We start from the raw sequence: 18707 nt of genomic DNA, 5'->3' as shown, positions 1-18707 counted from the left end.
AAAAAATAATATGATTGATTTGTAATACAGCTTATAGAACACTTGCAATGTTCAATGCTTCTCTCTTGATAATAAATTTTAACTTCTTTGAACACTAGTAATTTCATGATAAGGTAATTAAAATATTTTTTCAGTTTTTTGGCTAAAGGAAAAAAAAAGAAAGTATTATTCAACACGCATTAAAACAATTTTGGTTATTGTAAAAGCATCTTTTTGAACTCTATCCAATATTTTTCGTGAAAATTTTTGACATATTTAATTTAGTATAATCTATATTTAATATAGTGTACACAAAAAAGACACCTCATAACAGCAAGCTATGGTCCCCATTTTATAAAAAATAAAATTTAAGATTATTGAAAGATAAGTAAGAAAACTCAAAATGCAAATCTACTTAGGCACTCCAAAATATACACTGACAGCCTTTAATTTTGTTGGCAATTAGCAAATAAAGAAAAAGTCTGATACAGTGAACATAAATTTTCCATCTTCAAAATCTGAGCTGGTAAGCGTCAAAACTATGTTCAGTGAAAATGTTAAAACAGCAATAGAATCATGTTATTTTACAACAGTGACACGAACATTTCATTTTCTGTTAGGATGCAGTACTCCATTACAGACAGCTGTCAGAAACTAAAGCCATAATGCCTTAAAACAGGCCCTTCTCCAGCTATCATTTCTGTGACCTAATTTTTGCTCATCTCATTTCAGTAGCCTGGGAGAGGAGATGGTGGGTTAAGCCAGTATTGGTCTCACATGACAATCACAGTTTGTGCAACTATCACACCTAACGGTGTGTTTCTCAAAGTCTACGATTCATACCCATAATCTCATAAGAACAGAGAATGGAGCCCTGCATCCGTTCAGAGATTTTAGCTGGAGGAATGCCAAGTGGGCAGTACCTGGTTAATGGAAGCATCTGTATTAGCCACAGGTGAAGGGGAGCGACAGGCAGGTGGAGAGGAAATCTCACTGTTGGTTCCCTCCTCCCCAGACTCCTCAGTGACCGGTGACAGCAAAGTGTGACAGCGACCTGCAGTCATCTGTCACATAAAATGTTGCCCAAAGGACATGAAAATTGGTTAGCTATGTTAACAAAAGACCTGGTCAGGCACGCACAGGCCAAAACAGAGATAACTATACAACGAAAGTTAGAATTACTGAGACCCAAATTTACATACAAATTCTGTGTTACCATCTGAAAATTTTGTCCTCACGTGAATATGCTCCTAGGGGCCATTTGTAATATAAACAGGGATAAGGGATGCACGTCACATTATAGAGTGTTCTTGTTGATGAATTATCTCTTTAATTTATTTTCCTTTTCTTGATTGATTGTATCTTTATAAATTAAAATCATGAATCATACAAATGAGGGAAGGGTCTATGAAATAAAGCTTGGTCTTTTGTGGATATTTCAAATTCCAAATATTCTAGCAAGATAAATGCACCCAGAGTAATATACTGCCAAAAGAGTCCAGGTGTGGTTATACACTACCCAAAGCACAGCACATTAGCTGTGGAAAATATACAGCACTGAAAAACACTGAGTTATCAAACTAATTAACGCAGTTTAGATGCAAAGTTATGAGGAAATAATGTTGCAGAGAGAAATTAATGGAACTTATTTTAATCCAAAGGTAAACTTTGGATTTTCTAGTTTCTTATTTGTCTAATAATAGCTTTCCTTCCATAATTTATTAAACATTTACACAACAGAATACTCAAACATACCTAGTCAGCCAGTGCTTCAGCTGGAAAAACACACAAAACATATATGTAGCATGCTTCTCCCATCCCCCAGAAAACTAGAAAACTGTGCAAAGGAATTGTTCTGAAGCTCAGAGCTTCTGAGTATTGCTGCTAAATTATAAACAAACGCAGGGCCAACTTTCAGCACGTTAAGTAATTCAGGAGTCTCAAACAAATAGCTTCATTTCAACTGTCACTGTTCACAGCGTCAAAGATTGGCCTTGGCCCAAAGGTAGTCAGAGAGTTAAGGGGACGTTCCTGAGTTCTAATCTGCAAGACCGGGCACTGATCCCTAAACCAAGCCACGGAGAAGAGCCCAAAGCCACTAGGCAGGAGACAGTCAGAAGAGAGCGAGCTGGCACCCAGCAAACTGGCCTTGACCCTTACTTACCATGACCACAGAGGGGTGGGCCGAGGTCGCGGGGAGGAGCTCCCCGTCCAGGTTCTCCATCCCCTCCGCCAGCCGCTCCACGTCGGTCACCGTCAGCAGCATGGTGGCGTGCTTGGCTTTCACGGTCAGCATCTTGCACTTGGAGTTCAAAGAAGCGATCTGCTCCTGGTAGCCCTTGATTTTCTGAGCCAGCTCCTGAGGAAACATTCCCGCCCCCCCGCGCCCCGGGTGTCACAGCAGCATCCGAAGGAAACAGAACTAGTAGCGTTCATCTTCCTCCGGGGCTGGCCAATGAAATCTCAGGGCTGCGCCAGACGGAGCGGCGGGGAGGCAGGATGTGGACGGTGCGAGCGCGGAGCCTGCCTGCCGCGCTCCCCGAGCCAGACCACAGCGCGGCGGGGCCGGAAGGGGTGCTGCGGCGCGCGCGGCGGCAGAGACAACGCCAGGCGGCCGGGGGATTCTAATCCCGAGAGGCGCTCCGGGCCGCATCGGAATTTATGGGAAGTTAAGCCCTGGCAACTTTCTTGAAAATGCCTAAGGAATCTAAAACTGCCAGATGGTTCATGCCAGGCAAATTAGGTCATGTGATGACTAACACTGCCAAAAACGCAATGCTCAGCTCTTACCCTCCGGAATATGTCAAACAGAGCAGTCATTTGTGACAGACGCATCACAAAGTAAACTGCTCCTAATTCCTGTGACCCGGGGAGTTGCTTTTTTGCAGATAAGGTGAATATCACTTAGGAAACCCTTATTTTTTTATGCAGATTACACCCCAAATAAAATTTTGTACATTCAGGAAATTTTCCCTCATGTATGCCATCATGCCTCCAATGTTTCTGATGCCTCAAACTAGGGCTTTGAACTTGAAGTTTGGTTCAATTTTAATGGCTTTTAATTTTTTTTCTTGTTGAAAAAAATTGTTTTGAGAGATAGAAGTTTTAAAACTTTTACAAAGAGCTAAGTGACAATATATTCTCAACAGCACATAGCTCTTAAAAAATCTAATATATTAAAATCCTAGAAGAATAATCTAAAATGGTAACTCTAAAATGTTAAACTTATACTTTCTTGCTTAAAAGATGCATACATAAGTTAAAAAATGAAGATTTAAACATTCATTCTTTTTTATTACATTCATGTAAAACATTAACCCTAAAAGTACAAAACCACTAGTTTTTCCTATTCCTTTTATTTGGCTCCTTCACCTGAAAAGCTGTCATTTAGCATTTGTACGGAACACGTTTTGTGAGGTTTTTTGTGTGTGTGTGGTACGCAGGCCTCTCACTGTTGTGGCCTCTCCCGTTGCGGAGCACAGGCTCCGGACGCGCGGGCTCAGCGGCCATGGCTCACGGGCCCAGCCGCTCCGCGGCATGTGGGATCTTCCCGGACCGGGGCACGAACCCGTGTCCCCTGCATTGGCAGGCGGACTCCCAACCACTGCACCACCAGGGAAGCCCTTTGTAAGTCTTTAAAATGATAATGTGTGTATACACACTCAAACTAGAGCTTTGAACCTGAAGTTCAGAAACAAACAAAATGACAAGAGCAAAATGATACATGCATGTATATGTACATGTGTATGTGTATATGTACACACATACCATTTTGCTATTGTTGTCATTTTGTTTCTCCCCTCCCAACCAAAGCTGACTGGGTGGGTGGAAGGGAAAGCAGTCCAGCAGAACTCAGCCAGCATCCTGTCTTCTTTCTAGTACAGAAGTACAGGAATTTTTTAAGCAAGGATTTAAAAAGTAGAAATCATGGGTTTCCCTGGTGGCGCAGTGGTTGAGAGTCCGCCTGCTAATGCAGGGGACACGGGTTCGTGCCCAGGTCCGGGAAGATCCCACATGCCGCGGAGCGGCTGGGCCCGTGAGCCATGGCCGCTGGGCCTGCGCGTCTGGAGCCTGTGCTCCGCAATGGGAGAGGCCACAACAGTGAGAGGCCCGCGTACCACAAAAAAAAAAAAAAAAGTAGAAATCATCAGTTCTTTACTTTTCACTGTTACAGATACTTACTTAGTTAAACCTAATAGGATTTTTATAATAGTGATTAAATAGCTATTTACCACATCTGGTCTAGTGCCTAACACATGAGTACTCTATAATAATTGGTAAACGTGTACACATGGAAGTCATCTACCAGCGCACCGGACTCCTTGAATTCTATGTTTTCATAGGACAAATCACTAAGCCTCCTTACCATGGCTTGCCCTATCTGGTAGATTTGAAGCCTCTGTGTGAAGTGGAGTTAGTCTTAGGCCTCCCATCCTTTGTGCCTACGTGGATGGTCACGGCCCCTACTGCAGTACCCTGCCCAGCACGCTGACAGCAAACGCCCATTTCCTAAATCGATGTTCTCAAGTTATTGTATATAAAACTCATCTAGGGGACTTCCCTGGCAGTCCAGTGGTTAAGACTTCGTGCTTCCAATGCAGGGGACGCAGGTTCAATCCCTGGTCGGGGAACTAAGATCCCACATGTTGCTCGGCATAGCCAAAAAATTTAAAAATAAATAAAACACTAGTAGCAATATTTTAAAAACAAACTCATCTGAGTTGTTTGTTAGAAATGCAATACTGGTCTAGGTTTCAAAAGTTTTCGATTTACTAGGCTTATGAGAATCTGCATTTCATGGTTAGTTCATGTGATCCCCTTGGAGAAACATCTCTCGATAGCTTTCTTCTGTAAGAATAAACCTGCCTATATCCCATGAACTTTGTGGCTTAGTGGTCAAATTTGCTAAATCAAAATGGAGCACTAAGGGGGTTAATGTGTTCCCCAGTCTCAGGAAGCATACGTATTTTTAGTTTTTACTGAGTATTTCTGAAAATGATTACAAAGGATGAGTGTACAGGTGGGAATTTCAGGTACAGGAGCAGGCCTTCCGCGTCATGTGGAAAGCGAAGAGCTCTGAGTATTCTCTCCTATCATTTAAAAGTGACAGGATAAGGTTTTTTCAAATTAAATGCAACATTTGAAAAATTACAAGAAAAAAATGCAAATTCCTTAGAAATGAACAATGAGTTTAAGTTATCCATATGGAAACTAGCCTCACCTCAAGATTAAATTCCATTAAAAGCAGACAGAAAATACAGGAAAAAACATTCTTCCAAAATTCTATGTTATGAATCAGGCTTTCCCCATGCAGCACTTTCCTTCCTGTGTTTGTTTTACACATACAATGAGCCTTACACAGGACTACTTCATTTTAAATATGAAAATGGAGGGCTTCCCTGGTGGCGCAGTGGTTGAGAGTCCGCCTGTCGATGCAGGGGATACGGGTTCGTGCCCCAGTCCGGGAACATCCCACGTGCCGCAGAGCGGCTGGGCCCGTGAGCCATGGCCGCTGAGCCTGCGCGTCCGGAGCCTGTGCTCCGCAACAGGAGAGGCCACAACAGTGAGAGGCCCGCGTACCGCAAAAAAAAAAAAAAAGAACAAAAAAGAAAATGGAATCTAAATCACATGACGAAACTACCACATCTACACTAATGTTTAGAAATGGGAGGAGAAAATGTGACGAAATGAACAGATCACTGGACAGCAGCCAGAGGACAGTCTACGGCTGAGTCTGCTGAGAGCCGGCTCTGTAACGATCTTGGGCAAGTCGTTTATTCTCCTGGACCATCATTCTTTTCTTTTATGTGTGATCTTAGTTCCCTGTCCAGGGATCGAACCCATGCCCCCTGCAGTGGAACCTCGGTCTTAACCACTGAACCGCCAGGGAAGTCCCCAAAGGTAGTAGATTAGAATCTGGTTTCTATCAGTTACTAGATCTGGAAGATCTGGAGGTCATTCTAAAAAATCCGCTTTTGTTTTCTCATCGGTAACATGGAGATGATACACACAAAAAAATTCTTACCTCACAGGGTTGTTGTAAAAGATACTCTAAAATCTTTGTGAATTGTTTTAAAAAACATAAAACAAACAAAAAAGCAACCACAGCAGCAATGATAATTATTGTTATTCCAGATAGATTTTTAAAAACATATTTTCTGTGCTGTGACTGAAAAGTTGTTACAACAAAATTCTGGGTCTTACAAAATGGGATTAAAAGTAGTTTCAAAATAAATTTGTATTATACAGTCTAATGTATGACACATAAACAGTGTTTCAAATAGTTGCGAAACATCTTTTCATTTAACTGCTTTAGTGGCAGAAGAGAAATGAATAGTTAACACAGATGATTATCTACGGTGTAGAAGTAAATGTAGGTGGGGTATTTATTTACATTACTTGTAAAGCATATGCAAATGTTAAGTGTTGGAGGCACTCACTGGCTGTGACAAGAAACTAGAGAACTGCATTTGGAAAGGGGGGAAGTAAGGTTTCCCAACCTTACACCTGACACTAACACAACATTGTTAATCAACTATGCTCCAATATAAAATAAAAATTTAAAAAAAAAGCGACCGTTGAATCTTTTGGGAATCTTACTATGCTATTTTGTTTGGAAAAACTGTTGTTCTTATGACAACGAAGTTAAAATAGAGCAGACGGAAGGAAACACTGAATGTCTGTCCTTGGCACAGAGAAATAAGACACACCCCACCCCACCCCCCAGTCACCTTCCAAAATTCATGATGCTGGGAGCCAGCCCCCAAGGAAAGAGTAAATGTGATCTATATAGGGTTTGACGGGTCAGGAGAGGAAATTCACTGCTAACTGTCAAGGAGCTGGAACACTCAATCTCCTTGTATGATCTCTGAGACCAGGTCTGCACAAGGGGTGTCCAAGTCCTAAGGTCATAATGATTCCAAAGGTACAAAGAAGGAGGTGCATTTGAAAATGGGGAAGATGCTAACAGGCATAATCTGGAAACCCACAAAACAAACAACATGAGGCATTCTCTGATTCTGGTAAAAGCAGGTGAAGTGACCTATATGTGAAAGAGCAAATGATTTTCTTTTTAACAAGAAATACCCCTTCTTTTAAAAGAGGACCATCAAAGCAGCAAGGCTTTGAGCACTGCTGTTCCTTGCAGTTTGTAAAGACAGGGAGTACAGTGTGTTTTGGTGTATGAACTGTGAGAATTCTGCAGGAGGCAGTCGGTGGGTCGTGCTGGAGATACGTCATGAATGCCGGGTCAAGAGGTTTTGGAATCAAGGGGAAGACTCATGCTACTGGGTCTTGGAAAGTATCAGCAGAAATAGCCCTCAAAATGTAAAGAGAGTCAAAGAGCCTCTCCAAGAACCCAACACATTATGCCCTGGACAGGGAAGACCTTTCTCTTTCGTCCGCTGGAAACCAATCACATATCCTCACCAAGCCAGTGTCCTGCCCTTGAACTCGGCTCGTCATACCTCGTGCCGGGAAATCTGGGCTTGCAGCTCCTGGATGTCGCTGGTGGCCACAGGCTTATCCTCAATCTCTCTGTGAGCTCCTTCTATGAGCTCCTGGAGGTGCTGCATTTCTTGCTCGTATTGTTCATATTGCACCACAGCCTCCTTTGAAAGAAAAAAAAAAAAAGACAATTATCTGTCTATGTCAATAACTGTGTAAGTGCTTCTGTGCTGCTATGTGTCAAACTCTGGTGCTAACTCCTATTTACCCATGTGTCAAGGGAACAAAGAAATGATGGGGAAAATTCCTAGATGATATTTCAGAGCCTTCTCTCTGAAACATTTTGGCAAGATTATTGATGGTCTGAAAATAGTTAAGTGGCTAGATCCTCTTTCTCCTCCGTATTGTCCTAAAGACAGCAATGTCATGGTCTAGAACATGGTAGAAAGCAGTACGAAAAACATGATTACTTCATTTTTCCATCAAAGAAATACTAAATATATATGTAAGGCACTCAGCTAAGTGCTGGAATAGGGGATATAAAAATGAATGAAGCATGGGGGGCTTCCCTGGTGGCGCAGTGGTTGAGAGTCTGCCTGCCGATGCAGGGGACACGGGTTCGTGCCCCGGTCCGGGAAGATCCCACATGCCGCAGAGCGGCTGGGCCCATGAGCCATGGCTGCTAAGCCTGCGCGTCCGGAGCCTGTGCTCCGCAACGGGAGAGGCCACAGCAGGGAGAGGCCCGCGTACCGCAAAAAAAAAAAAAAAAAAAAAAAATGAAGCATGACTTCTACCCTCAGAACTTTACTGTCTAAAAAATTACAAGATAATGTAAGTAGAGTTGACCAAATAGACCATTAGTGGTTTAATGAGAGAACATGTATACAATTTTTGGATAAAGTAGGTGAAATATTAGTTGAAAGTAGATAAGAGATAAATAGTGTCATTTCTTCCCAGTAAATAATTGTTCTCTTATTAGGGGAAAAGACTAAGAGTTATAGTTGGATGTCCTTCTCAGGCAATAAAATGTATCAATAAGCTGAAATATAAAAAAAGAAAAAAAATTCTGTAATATACCCTAGCAGTAAAGTCTTATTACAAAGTTCTAGATGATTTTCAGATGAATAATGAGATAAAAATCTGATTGAATACAAAAATTAACCTTCATTAAGTTGTTCTTTATAAAAAAAATAATTGCTAAAAGATAGCTTTCACCAAAGGATATTTTTAATAGAGCTTTCCCCAGGCTTTTGTGGATGATCCAAATGATAGCATCTCATGTCCTTATTTTATATAACCACAACAAGCTGTCTGAGTTAACACTCTGGATGTGTTTTGATGGTTGAGCCCACGCAAATGCTAAGAAAAGCAGCCCATGACTCATCTGGTGCTGCTCTGTGGGTGGCGTGGGGACCGCCTGCAGACGCCGGCTGGCCCCGCTGCACGTGCCTGCATGATGTTGCACTGCTGGATGGCTGTGTGCTGGAGCCGGCTGGCCCCCTCCTGCAGGCGCAGAGCTGCGTGGCACAGCGGCAAGCTGGTGACAACGTCCTCGGGGATCCGGAGCGCGCTCTGGCTCCTCTGCACCGCATGGACTTTTGGCTTGAGTGACTCCATCTCAGAGAGCAAACGCTGAAAGTGCCAGTTCATATTTTATGTTTTAAAATTTTATACCTTATACAAATTTGATAATTTATTTATTTACATAAAATAGATGTATACATAAAATATACATTTTCCATTTAAAATGTATATTCTGAAATATTTTATGTTTTAATGGTTTATTTCATAAGCAAGAGACATTTACTAAATTACAGCTCTGTCCCAAGTTATAAAAATTTTCCCAGGTATTTTTTTAAATCATGCATACAGTGCTCAGACTAAAACAGAGTTTAGAAATTACTTTTCCTAACTATCCTTTCTTTTTCAAAAATATAGCTCCCTACCCATTTCCCCTGAATTATTTTTGCTTGCCTGTCTGTGAGAGAGTTGCTCCTTGAGACTAAGACGTCCAACTTCTGGAGAAGTCAGTGCTGTCTGGGCTTGCTCCAAAGCAACTTGTAAGTTTCTGAGCTCTGTTTCAAATTTTTTCATATCCTGCAGAGTAAGAGCGATGTTAATGTCGATGTATAAGCACTTGAAGTCCAAAGTCATAGGTGGAGAATAGCATCATGTAACCAGGCAGGACCCTATAAGGCCTTCTGGGGCAAACCCCCTCCCCAATACCCTCTGCTTGAGCTCCTCTCTGAAGTACCCAGATAACAGTATCTCATGCACATTTCCTGGGCTGTTTAACGGAGCTGAAAAGCCCCCACCAGATAGAAGATGTTAATTACTTGATGACTGGGGGCTAACAGCCCCAGGCCTCCTGGAGCTTAAGGACTGATACTGTTAAGCCCTGTGACATCTCCCTGTTACCTCAACCAGTCAGAGAACTGTGCACAAGCTGATCACATGCTGTGAAGCCCCTCTCCCTCTCCCGGACTTAAAAATGCTTTGCTGAAACCCTGCAAAGGGTTTGGGGTTTTGTGGGGCATGAGCCACCCGTCTCCTTGCATGGCCCAAATCTTTCTCTGCTCCAAACTCCGATGTTTAGGTGTTGTTTGGCGTCACTGTGAGTCAGACACACGACCATAACCATCACAGTCAAGAAGGCTCATCAGAGGTAAGCACTCTACGTTTGATATACAACCACGATTGTTTTTTTAATGATAGACTTTTCCATTTAAATTACTTTTTTTTTAAAGAAAACATTTATGTTTTACCTTGGCAGCATCGTGGAGATTCTGCAAATGAATTCTGATCATCTGCCGCAGCCCCTCAGTCTCCCGTCCCAGGTCTGCTACTTGCTGAGACATTTTTTCCGTGTGGTATACGCTATTGAGGTACTGTAATTTCTCAGTCATCACTTCCAGATTGTTGTAAATCTCTTCAGATTCTTCTAGCATGGTCTAGAGTGAATTATCAATGTTCACGACATTGACAAGTAGGCAGAGAGGTATGGGTAATCAATACGGTGTGGTTTAAAGACCATCAGACTGGGGAGGGAGTAAGGAGACGTAATTCACATTTTCCATGCACATTGTGTAGGTCGTGTGTCTTACTGTGTTTAACCTTCACAGCCCTGTGCCTGCTCCCCACTTCCTGTTACCCCCTTTTCAAAAAGAAATCAAATTTCAGGAGCTGTAAACAATTTGTTGAGGCCACCTGTGTTGGACCATAAGGCTACTGCTGCAACTGCCACCCCAAGCGGCTCCCTGGTGAGGGTCAGGACGTGAGTACTGCCAACAGTGGTGATGCTCTGACGCATTGGGTATCTTCATCAGGTCACTGGCCCCCCTTCTCTCATATTCAAACTAAAGCGATGCTTTTCAGGTCTCATATTCTGTATCTAAGACCTAAGCATATATGGATCTAAGAAACGAAAATAAGACAAGAGCATCACAAACACTTGCTTTAAGTGAGACAAAGGGGTAGAAACAACTTGGCATAAAACAAAGCCCTTGTCATTCAAGATAGTATCATCTCTGGGGACTAATAACAACACCACAAACACTTGCTTTAAGTGAGACAAAGGGGTAGAAACAACTTGGCATAAAACAAAGCCCTTGTCATTCAAGACAGTATCATCTCTGGGGACGAATAACAACATCAACAGAATAAGAAGCATGTAATATGCATTTTATAAGCAGAGTGAAAGAAGAAAGGGTTAAGGATGCCAGAAATGAGATGTGCTACTGCTTGCAGGAGGGTTGAGAGAAGGCTTCCTGGGAGAGTCACATTTGAGCTGAGTCAGAAGAAGGTTTGTATTGACAGATGGGGAGGGAAAGGAAAGACACTTTATGCTGAGGGGACAGAATAATAAGCAAAGGCACACAGGCGAGTGAGCACAAAATGTGCAGTTCCTGGGATGTGTGATGTGTAAAGAGGCGAAATGAGAGATGGGACATTCCTCTCAGGCAATAGATTCTTATTTTAAAAAATAAAGTACATCTTTTTTCTCACAATAAATGTCAAATACATATATTATATAACATATTATATATTATATATTATATAACATATTATATAACATATTATATATTATATATATTATAAAGCTTAGAAAATACTGAAAAATAAAGAAGATAGAATAGTCCATAATCCCATATCCCGGAGATAACTTTAAGCAATAACTGCTGTTCAGTCCGGGTATAATTTTAGGTAATTGAGATCATAACATACCTACAATTTTCCATCTTTTTCACCTGATATTAGAACACATGCATTTTCTCCCGCTGTGTTGTTTTTGGATAAAGTCAGGCACGGGAGAACTCCCCAGAACGGTGTGTGACAGGCTGAGTTTCCTCCTGAATGTCTGTGTGAGGTCACCACCAATACCTGACATCTGTCCTCCTGTGTCCCTCAACGCACTCAACCCACTGAACTGCCCAAGTCAAAAACACCTGGGGGGCTTCCCTGGTGGCGCAGTGGTTGAGAGTCCGCCTGCCGATGCAGGGGACACGGGTTTGTGCCCCGGTCCGGGAGGATCCCACATGCCGCGGAGCGGCTGGGCCCGTGAGCCATGGCCACTGAGCCTGCGCGTCCAGAGCCTGTGCTCCGCAACGGGAGAGGCCACAACAATGAGAGGCCCGCGTACCGCAAAAACAAAACAACAACAAAAAAAAACAACACCTGGGAACCATGCTTGGATCCTCCCTCTCTTTCAGCCATACCCAACAGCCTCCAAGTCCGGAGTTCTTGCTGGGTAATACCCCTTGATTTTTGTCCTCTCTCAGCCTCCAAAGAGAGGCCTTGTCATTGTCTACTGGAATGCTGAAACCACCTTCTAGTTGTCACACCTTCATCCATCTGTTTTCCACAGGCTTCTACGTCATCTTTCTTAAACTGTAAGTCTGAGCTTGTCACTTGCCTGCAGAACATCTGTCCAAGGCTTAGAGTGACTTCAGGAGAAAGAGGCCAAGTTCTTAACAGGCTTCCATGATCTGTCTTTGTCTTCTCCCTCTTTCCAGCTCTCTGCAGACCTCCTCGCCAGCGCACCAGCTAGAGCACCCCTCACTCCTACTGCCGGGATTTCAACATGCGGTTTGGCCTAAAACTCCACGACAAGTAGGCTGCGTGTCTTTCAGGATTCAGCTCAGAATCACCTTTTCCTTCCTTAATCTTCTCACATCCTGGGCAGTCTGGGTTGGGTACCCTCCCATGAGTTCCTTCAGCATCTTGGGCTCTCAATCCCTGCACTTATCACACTGCATTGTAATTGTCTAGATCTGTCTTTCTATCTCCTTTCTCCCTTTAATTATCAACTCCCGGGGGCAGAGGCAGGGAATATCCTTTGTGTTTCAAATGCCTAACAAAATTCCTAGCTTTGGAAAGCACTCTATAAATGATTATTGAATACATAAATGAATGAGAGCTGGAGCTATTTAAAAAAAAACAAAACAAAACAAAACAAAAAACTACCTTCTTGGTCATTTTAAAGACTACATTATAGTTTATGAAATCCAAAAATTTATTCAGAAAACTCTGACATTTAAGTTTTCTTTAAAATTCCAGTACAGTCATTAATACTCATATAAAATATTTCCTACATTTCAGATTACAGAGTAGTAATGTTCTTTTGATCGTGATACATTTCCTATTGTTTTTCAAAGAGCTTTAACCAAGTTACCAGCAGTTACCAGCAGTGTTTGATAGCTCTCACTTCTTTAAATATGAACTTTTAAAAATACTGTTAACTTGATAATTAAAATGCTCTCTCTCTTTTAAATTTGCATTTCTAGATTTCTAATGAATATTTTTTCATTGTTTACAACAAATTGTAACTTAATTCTTGTCTGTTAATGTATAATGCATAACGTCAGGCAGAACAACTCTGTAGTTGTTTAAGAAAGATTTCTTGGGAGGAGTGTGCAGGATTGATTAGAGAAGAAAGATAAATACAGGGAAACCAATTAGGAACCTGTTAAAGCATTCCAAGAAGGAGAAAATGAGGCTTTGATCTAGAACCCTGTCAACTGAAATTGGAAAAGGGGATGCATTTAAAAGACATGAATATACATAAATCAGAATAAAAGAGAGAAAATCTAAAATACTTGAGGATACTCATGTAACTTAAATAAAGACCATTTTGTATTTGACTGCAAGATAACTGGCTATTAGATATCTGTATCTAATTCAAGCCTAAATTATAAAGGGATGAAATAATTTCCTGGATGATACGGTCGAGAGAAAACTTCAGAGGAAATGAAGTAATGCGGCCCCCATGTGGTGTGGACTCATTCCCAGCTGACCCCTACTTCCTGCGGGAGGTCAGCCCACTGTGACCAGGCAGAAGGGCTGGAAGGAAGAGGCATGAGATTGAGGCTCTGACTGAGGACCCATGTGCCAGGGACTGTGCTTGATGACGGCACATATGTTAAACCATTTGATCTTCATGATAACTCTGCAGTACGAATATCATTTACGTCTCCATCTTACTGATAAGATTGAATTCTGAGAGGCAAAGTAGTTTCCTCCAAATTACACAGCTCTAAATGTCAGAACTTGGTTACCCCGTCAGTCTGGGTCTGGAGGCTATAATCTTTCCACCTGTCCCTACAGCTCTTCCTGGGGAAGAATTTCCCACCATATTCCTGCATACAATTATTTCAAAGAAGCTGCAAAAAAAAGAGTCCTATCTGGATGATTATTTTTGGTCTTGGGAAATGGAAAGTCTAGGGGAGACAGAGGAGGATACTTATTTATATATATGGTCTTATGAAATCTCATGGGTAGCTACTTTCTTTCAATCCCCTGGACAAGTTGTTAGGGCTACCTTACCTTTCTTTTTTCCTGGCACCTGAAATAATTTTACATCATGGTCCTCTAAATTTTCTGTCAGCCTAGCCAGTTAAATCAAAGCACTCTCTTAGTTACTCTTTGAAAACTATTTTCCCGAAGTTACCTGATGTGAAATGTATTGTTCCCGAAGCTGGCTTGCAGAATTCCATGCAACCTTTCCATGTACTGAGACTTTAGCTTTCTCAATCCACTTCAGAATTGTCTCCAGCATTTCATTGTATTCTTCTAAATGGGATGCTGCCTGAAAAATCATTAACATTCAGATAACAAATGTAAACTCTGCTTCGTGAGCTAGAAATCAGTCTTCGGTCTCTCTTTGGACACAATAATCCTAGGAACTGATCATTATGATATCTGTGATATCTAAAGGTATCATGAAAAATTATTTCCTTGTTGAACATCTATTAAGGACTTCTCAGTGACTTTAGGATAAAGTCCAAGTTCTTACTATGCCTGAATAATCTTTTAAAAAATTCTCCATTCTTATCTCTTATTCCTCTACCTAGCTCTTCTCTCTCCCTCCTTTCCTACTCTACCCTCACTGAGTAAGGAGGTGGTAGGTGGGGATTATAGGTTTCAATATTATAATTTATTGGTTGCAAATTCTGATTTAACTCATCCCTGATTACAGAAAGAAACATAATCTATTGGCAAAAGTTCAGTCTATGCTCAACAATTATGATGATGTGTGACCTGAACCAATTAAGTAAAGGCAAACATACATACATATATATTTACTTATTTATAAAAGTCCATTTATAGGAACACCTTTGTCAATAAATTTATTATATGGTTTGATATAAAATAAAGTCAGGTTTACGTGTCAATTTTAGGAACACAGGCATGGTATGAAATAAGCTACATTTAACTTACTCTCATCACTGTCCATATTATCTTTTCACTTATTTTTAAAAGCAAAAAATAGAAAATTGAATTTTGGCTTTAGAGAATGTTGATTACCGGCTGGGAAAACATACCTGGCTGAGCTTAGAGAGCCGGTTATTGGCCTGTCTAATGGCCTGCTGGTGAAGTTCAGTCAGTTTTCCAATCTTCTTGGCCAGTGGTTTACCCAGTTGGCCATTGTGTTCTGAGAATTTTTGTACTGCTTCATCTAGGTCCATTAATTTTAAGTTACAGACATCTAATTCCTTTCCTAGCACCTGGATGGTCATCAAAAGGAAAGAACGTTAGACTATAGATAATAAATCTCTCCAGATTTTCCAGAATCAGAAGGATTATATTTTAAATGATTTTTGTAAAAGCCAAATATATAAGAATAATTCAACTATGATCGGTTCATTTCTGTTTCTTCAGTTGAAAAGGCAGAGCAGGATGTTTTGTAACCCTGGTGTTTATTTCCTACGAGGCTGAGAGAGCTAAAATATTCCTTCTGTCCCACCCAAAAAGGATTACCTTTACTCATTGGCAAAATGAGAACAGCGATTTAACCACCAAGAACATCCTTCATTTTGAAATTTATATACTTGTAATCCTAAACCATCATTTAGTCCTTTGACACTACATATGCATGTATATTTATGAATACAGTTTAACTGTGATAATAAATTATATGATATAAGTAGCTCTATATTATTGTATTTACAAAATTTCTTTACTGCCTGCCTTTACTCTCTGGTTTTCATGAAGCCTGCTAATCAAGGAAGCTTTTTTTTTTTTTTTCTGTATCTTCAAACTAAACTAATGCACTCAGAATATTTAATTCATTCAATAGCCCCCCTTATATTTCCACTTCTCCTTCCTTACCTTTTGGTCAGTTTTAGCTTGAACTAAATTATCTGTCTTTGCTCTCAGCTTGGTTAGAATAGTTGTGAGATCTTTGGCTATCTTCTGAATTTGCTGGCTGAATTCCTGACTCATGGCCTTGCTCTGTTCAACTTCTTTTATTTTGTCCTGGATCTAAATAATCAATGAGAACAACAAAATCAACCATGGTAAAAATTGGATAATTAATACTAATATATATCTCCATCTTCAGATATTGCCAAGAGGCACTCTAAGTCATCAACACTGCTTTGGCATCGAAGTACCTCAACAAGCCAGCCATGTGCAATTACAAACGCTCATGGTTTTCCCTGCAGCCTTACTTCCCACCATTTTACGTATTAACTGCACCTCTTTCTGCTGCTATTTCAGCAAAGGAACAAGCAATGCATGTACAGTGATTCACTCATCAGGTGTTTACAGGAAGCAGTGCAGATAGCTGAGTTTGAACTCTATCTTCTCCACTTACTAACTCTGTGACCCTAAACATACAAACTCTTCTAGGCCTTTTTCTTCATAAAATGGAAGACGATTCCAGATAATTGGAGGCACACAGATTTGTGTCCATGCACCTTTTCATAAGTAGCTGTTAATGATCTGTTAACTCTTTTTCTAACTTCCAATTACCTCTGTACAGTATGACAAAAAAGCACAGGACATGTCCAATGGAAAGGAAAATGAAAAATCACAGTTAATATTTACAAGTTTCTAATGGCTTTGATTTGATATGATAACATTCATATTTTGCTTATAATAAAATCTTGAAGGGAAGATGGTAAAGAAATATTTTCTTTGTATAAATGAAAGGCCTTAAAAAAATCTCTTTAAGTGATGCAGATGTAATGTATGGCATGGTGACTATAGTTAACAATCTTATACTGCATACTTGAAGGTTGCTAAGAGAGTACTTCTTAAAAGTTTTCATCACAAGAAAAAAAATTTTTATAACTATGTATGGTTTTGAATGCTAACTAGATTTATTGTGCTGATCATTTTGTAATATATAAAAATAGCAAATCAAATCTCCTTAGTAGTGAGGAAATACACCATTAAAAGAGTACTTTTTTCGACTTCATTATTTTGAGTTGAGCGCTAACGTAAATGGAATGCATGTGAATAACTCTATTACAGGGAAATTTATCCAGAGGAAAAAAACCTGAAATTTGAACTTCTTTTTTTAAGGTCTGAACTCGCCAAGTCATCCTTCCCAAAAGACCTTCCAATGTCTAAGAAGAAAAACCAAATAAGTAATACTGTAAAATATTAGTATAAGATTAATATTTTAGTACTTAAAATAAAAAATAATATTTTAGTTTAGGTCAATAGTATGATGCAGTAGAATTAGACTTTGATGAAAATTTTTAAACACTTTGCATCATACACCGGAGAGTCTAAAAGGCACAGCACACTTACCTGAATTTTATAGTTTTACAGTTTCTACAACGCGACACTACTTCCATCTCATGTAGTAGTTTAGAATTATCCTCCCTTTATCTCCTGTAGACCAGTTTTAACTAAACTGCTTTAGTGGCAGGCCACCAGGAAGGTCCTAAAACCCATTATGTTTCCATACAAACGCTACTGAAGCTATTTTCCCTACATGAAAGTGTATGTTCTTTACTAGGAGTTAAGATGGAAATATCCCTCTGATCTCAGTACTATGAATGGCTATGTAGCAATTTGTTAAATTTAAAAAAAAAAAGGTTTGTTTTAAAATTTATACACATTGCTGGCTTCCCTGGTGGTGCAGTGGTTGAGAGTCCCCGTGCCAATGCAGGGGACACGGGTTCGTGCCCCGGTCTGGGAGGATCCCACATGCCGCGGAGCGGCTGGGCCCGTGAGCCATGGCCGCTGAGCCTGCGCGTCCGGAGCCTGTGCTCCGCAACGGGAGAGGCCACAACAGTGAGACGCCCACGTACAGCAAAAAAAAAAAAAAAAAAAAAATTTATACACATTCCTTTCCTTAGTTATTTGGAAGTTAGACTGATAAGACTTCCTCTAGACACAATACGGGACCCTATAGCATGCATTTGGGGTAGAAACCTCATTCCTGGTTTTACCTTATTTTTTTAACTCTGATTTTCCCTTTTTTCAAATATCTTCACCTACTACATCTTGTTGAACTGAAACAACAAAAGAAGAGTGCCTGGCAGACTCTGGATACTCTATAAATACTTGTTGAATACATGAAATGTATCTTTGTTTCTCTGAGTAATTTCCTTTTGGAAGCAGATAAATTATCTTTAATGTTTGACAGTATTGTTCACATCTAATATCTTCTCATATGCTTCTTGCCTATGAATAAGACCTCTAATTTAATATTATTATTTTATACTGATCTTTTTTTTTTAACTCTGTTTCCATGAAGACAGGATTGTGAAAATCACGAACTCTCATACAAGAGTACTGACCTATAAAAGAGTGGAAAAGTACTCTTTCTTGACCGTAGGTTTACCTGATCATGGATAGTTCCTAGGTCCAAGGCCACTTCAGCTAGCTGAAGGGAGAGTTCAGAAGGTAATATAGTATAAAGACCAAGATACTTGTTCTTCTGTTCTTCAGCCATTTTCTCAATGTTCTGTCGGTGATTTGTGGCTTCTGTTAGGAGAATCTGAAGAAAAGATCAACATAAGAAATTTCGGGGAGCCTGATAAGGA

At 40.4% G+C, this 18707-nt stretch overlaps 1 protein-coding gene across 2 annotated transcripts in view; it reads right to left on the bottom strand.

Annotated features, from left to right (window-relative positions):
• The window catches only part of SYNE1 (spectrin repeat containing nuclear envelope protein 1), a 456348-nt gene that overhangs the window by 169789 nt on the left and 267852 nt on the right, over positions 1-18707 (bottom strand). For both annotated transcript variants that reach the window (XM_067701747.1, XM_067701745.1), the window contains 10 exons: positions 18506-18661; positions 16033-16185; positions 15246-15428; positions 14372-14509; positions 10191-10376; positions 9400-9522; positions 8875-9057; positions 7446-7589; positions 2144-2338; positions 903-1043 (listed from right to left, as the gene is read on the bottom strand). In XM_067701747.1, the coding sequence (XP_067557848.1) occupies positions 903-1043; positions 2144-2338; positions 7446-7589; positions 8875-9057; positions 9400-9522; positions 10191-10376; positions 14372-14509; positions 15246-15428; positions 16033-16185; positions 18506-18661 (1602 nt within the window). The remainder of the gene's footprint in view (positions 1-902; positions 1044-2143; positions 2339-7445; positions 7590-8874; positions 9058-9399; positions 9523-10190; positions 10377-14371; positions 14510-15245; positions 15429-16032; positions 16186-18505; positions 18662-18707) is intronic.

Source organism: Pseudorca crassidens, chromosome 13, assembly GCF_039906515.1.
Source record: "Pseudorca crassidens isolate mPseCra1 chromosome 13, mPseCra1.hap1, whole genome shotgun sequence".
Taxonomy (NCBI): Eukaryota; Metazoa; Chordata; class Mammalia; order Artiodactyla; family Delphinidae; genus Pseudorca; species Pseudorca crassidens.
The sequence above is the reverse complement of the archived record's forward strand: the minus strand, read 5'-3'. Positions and strand labels throughout refer to the sequence as shown.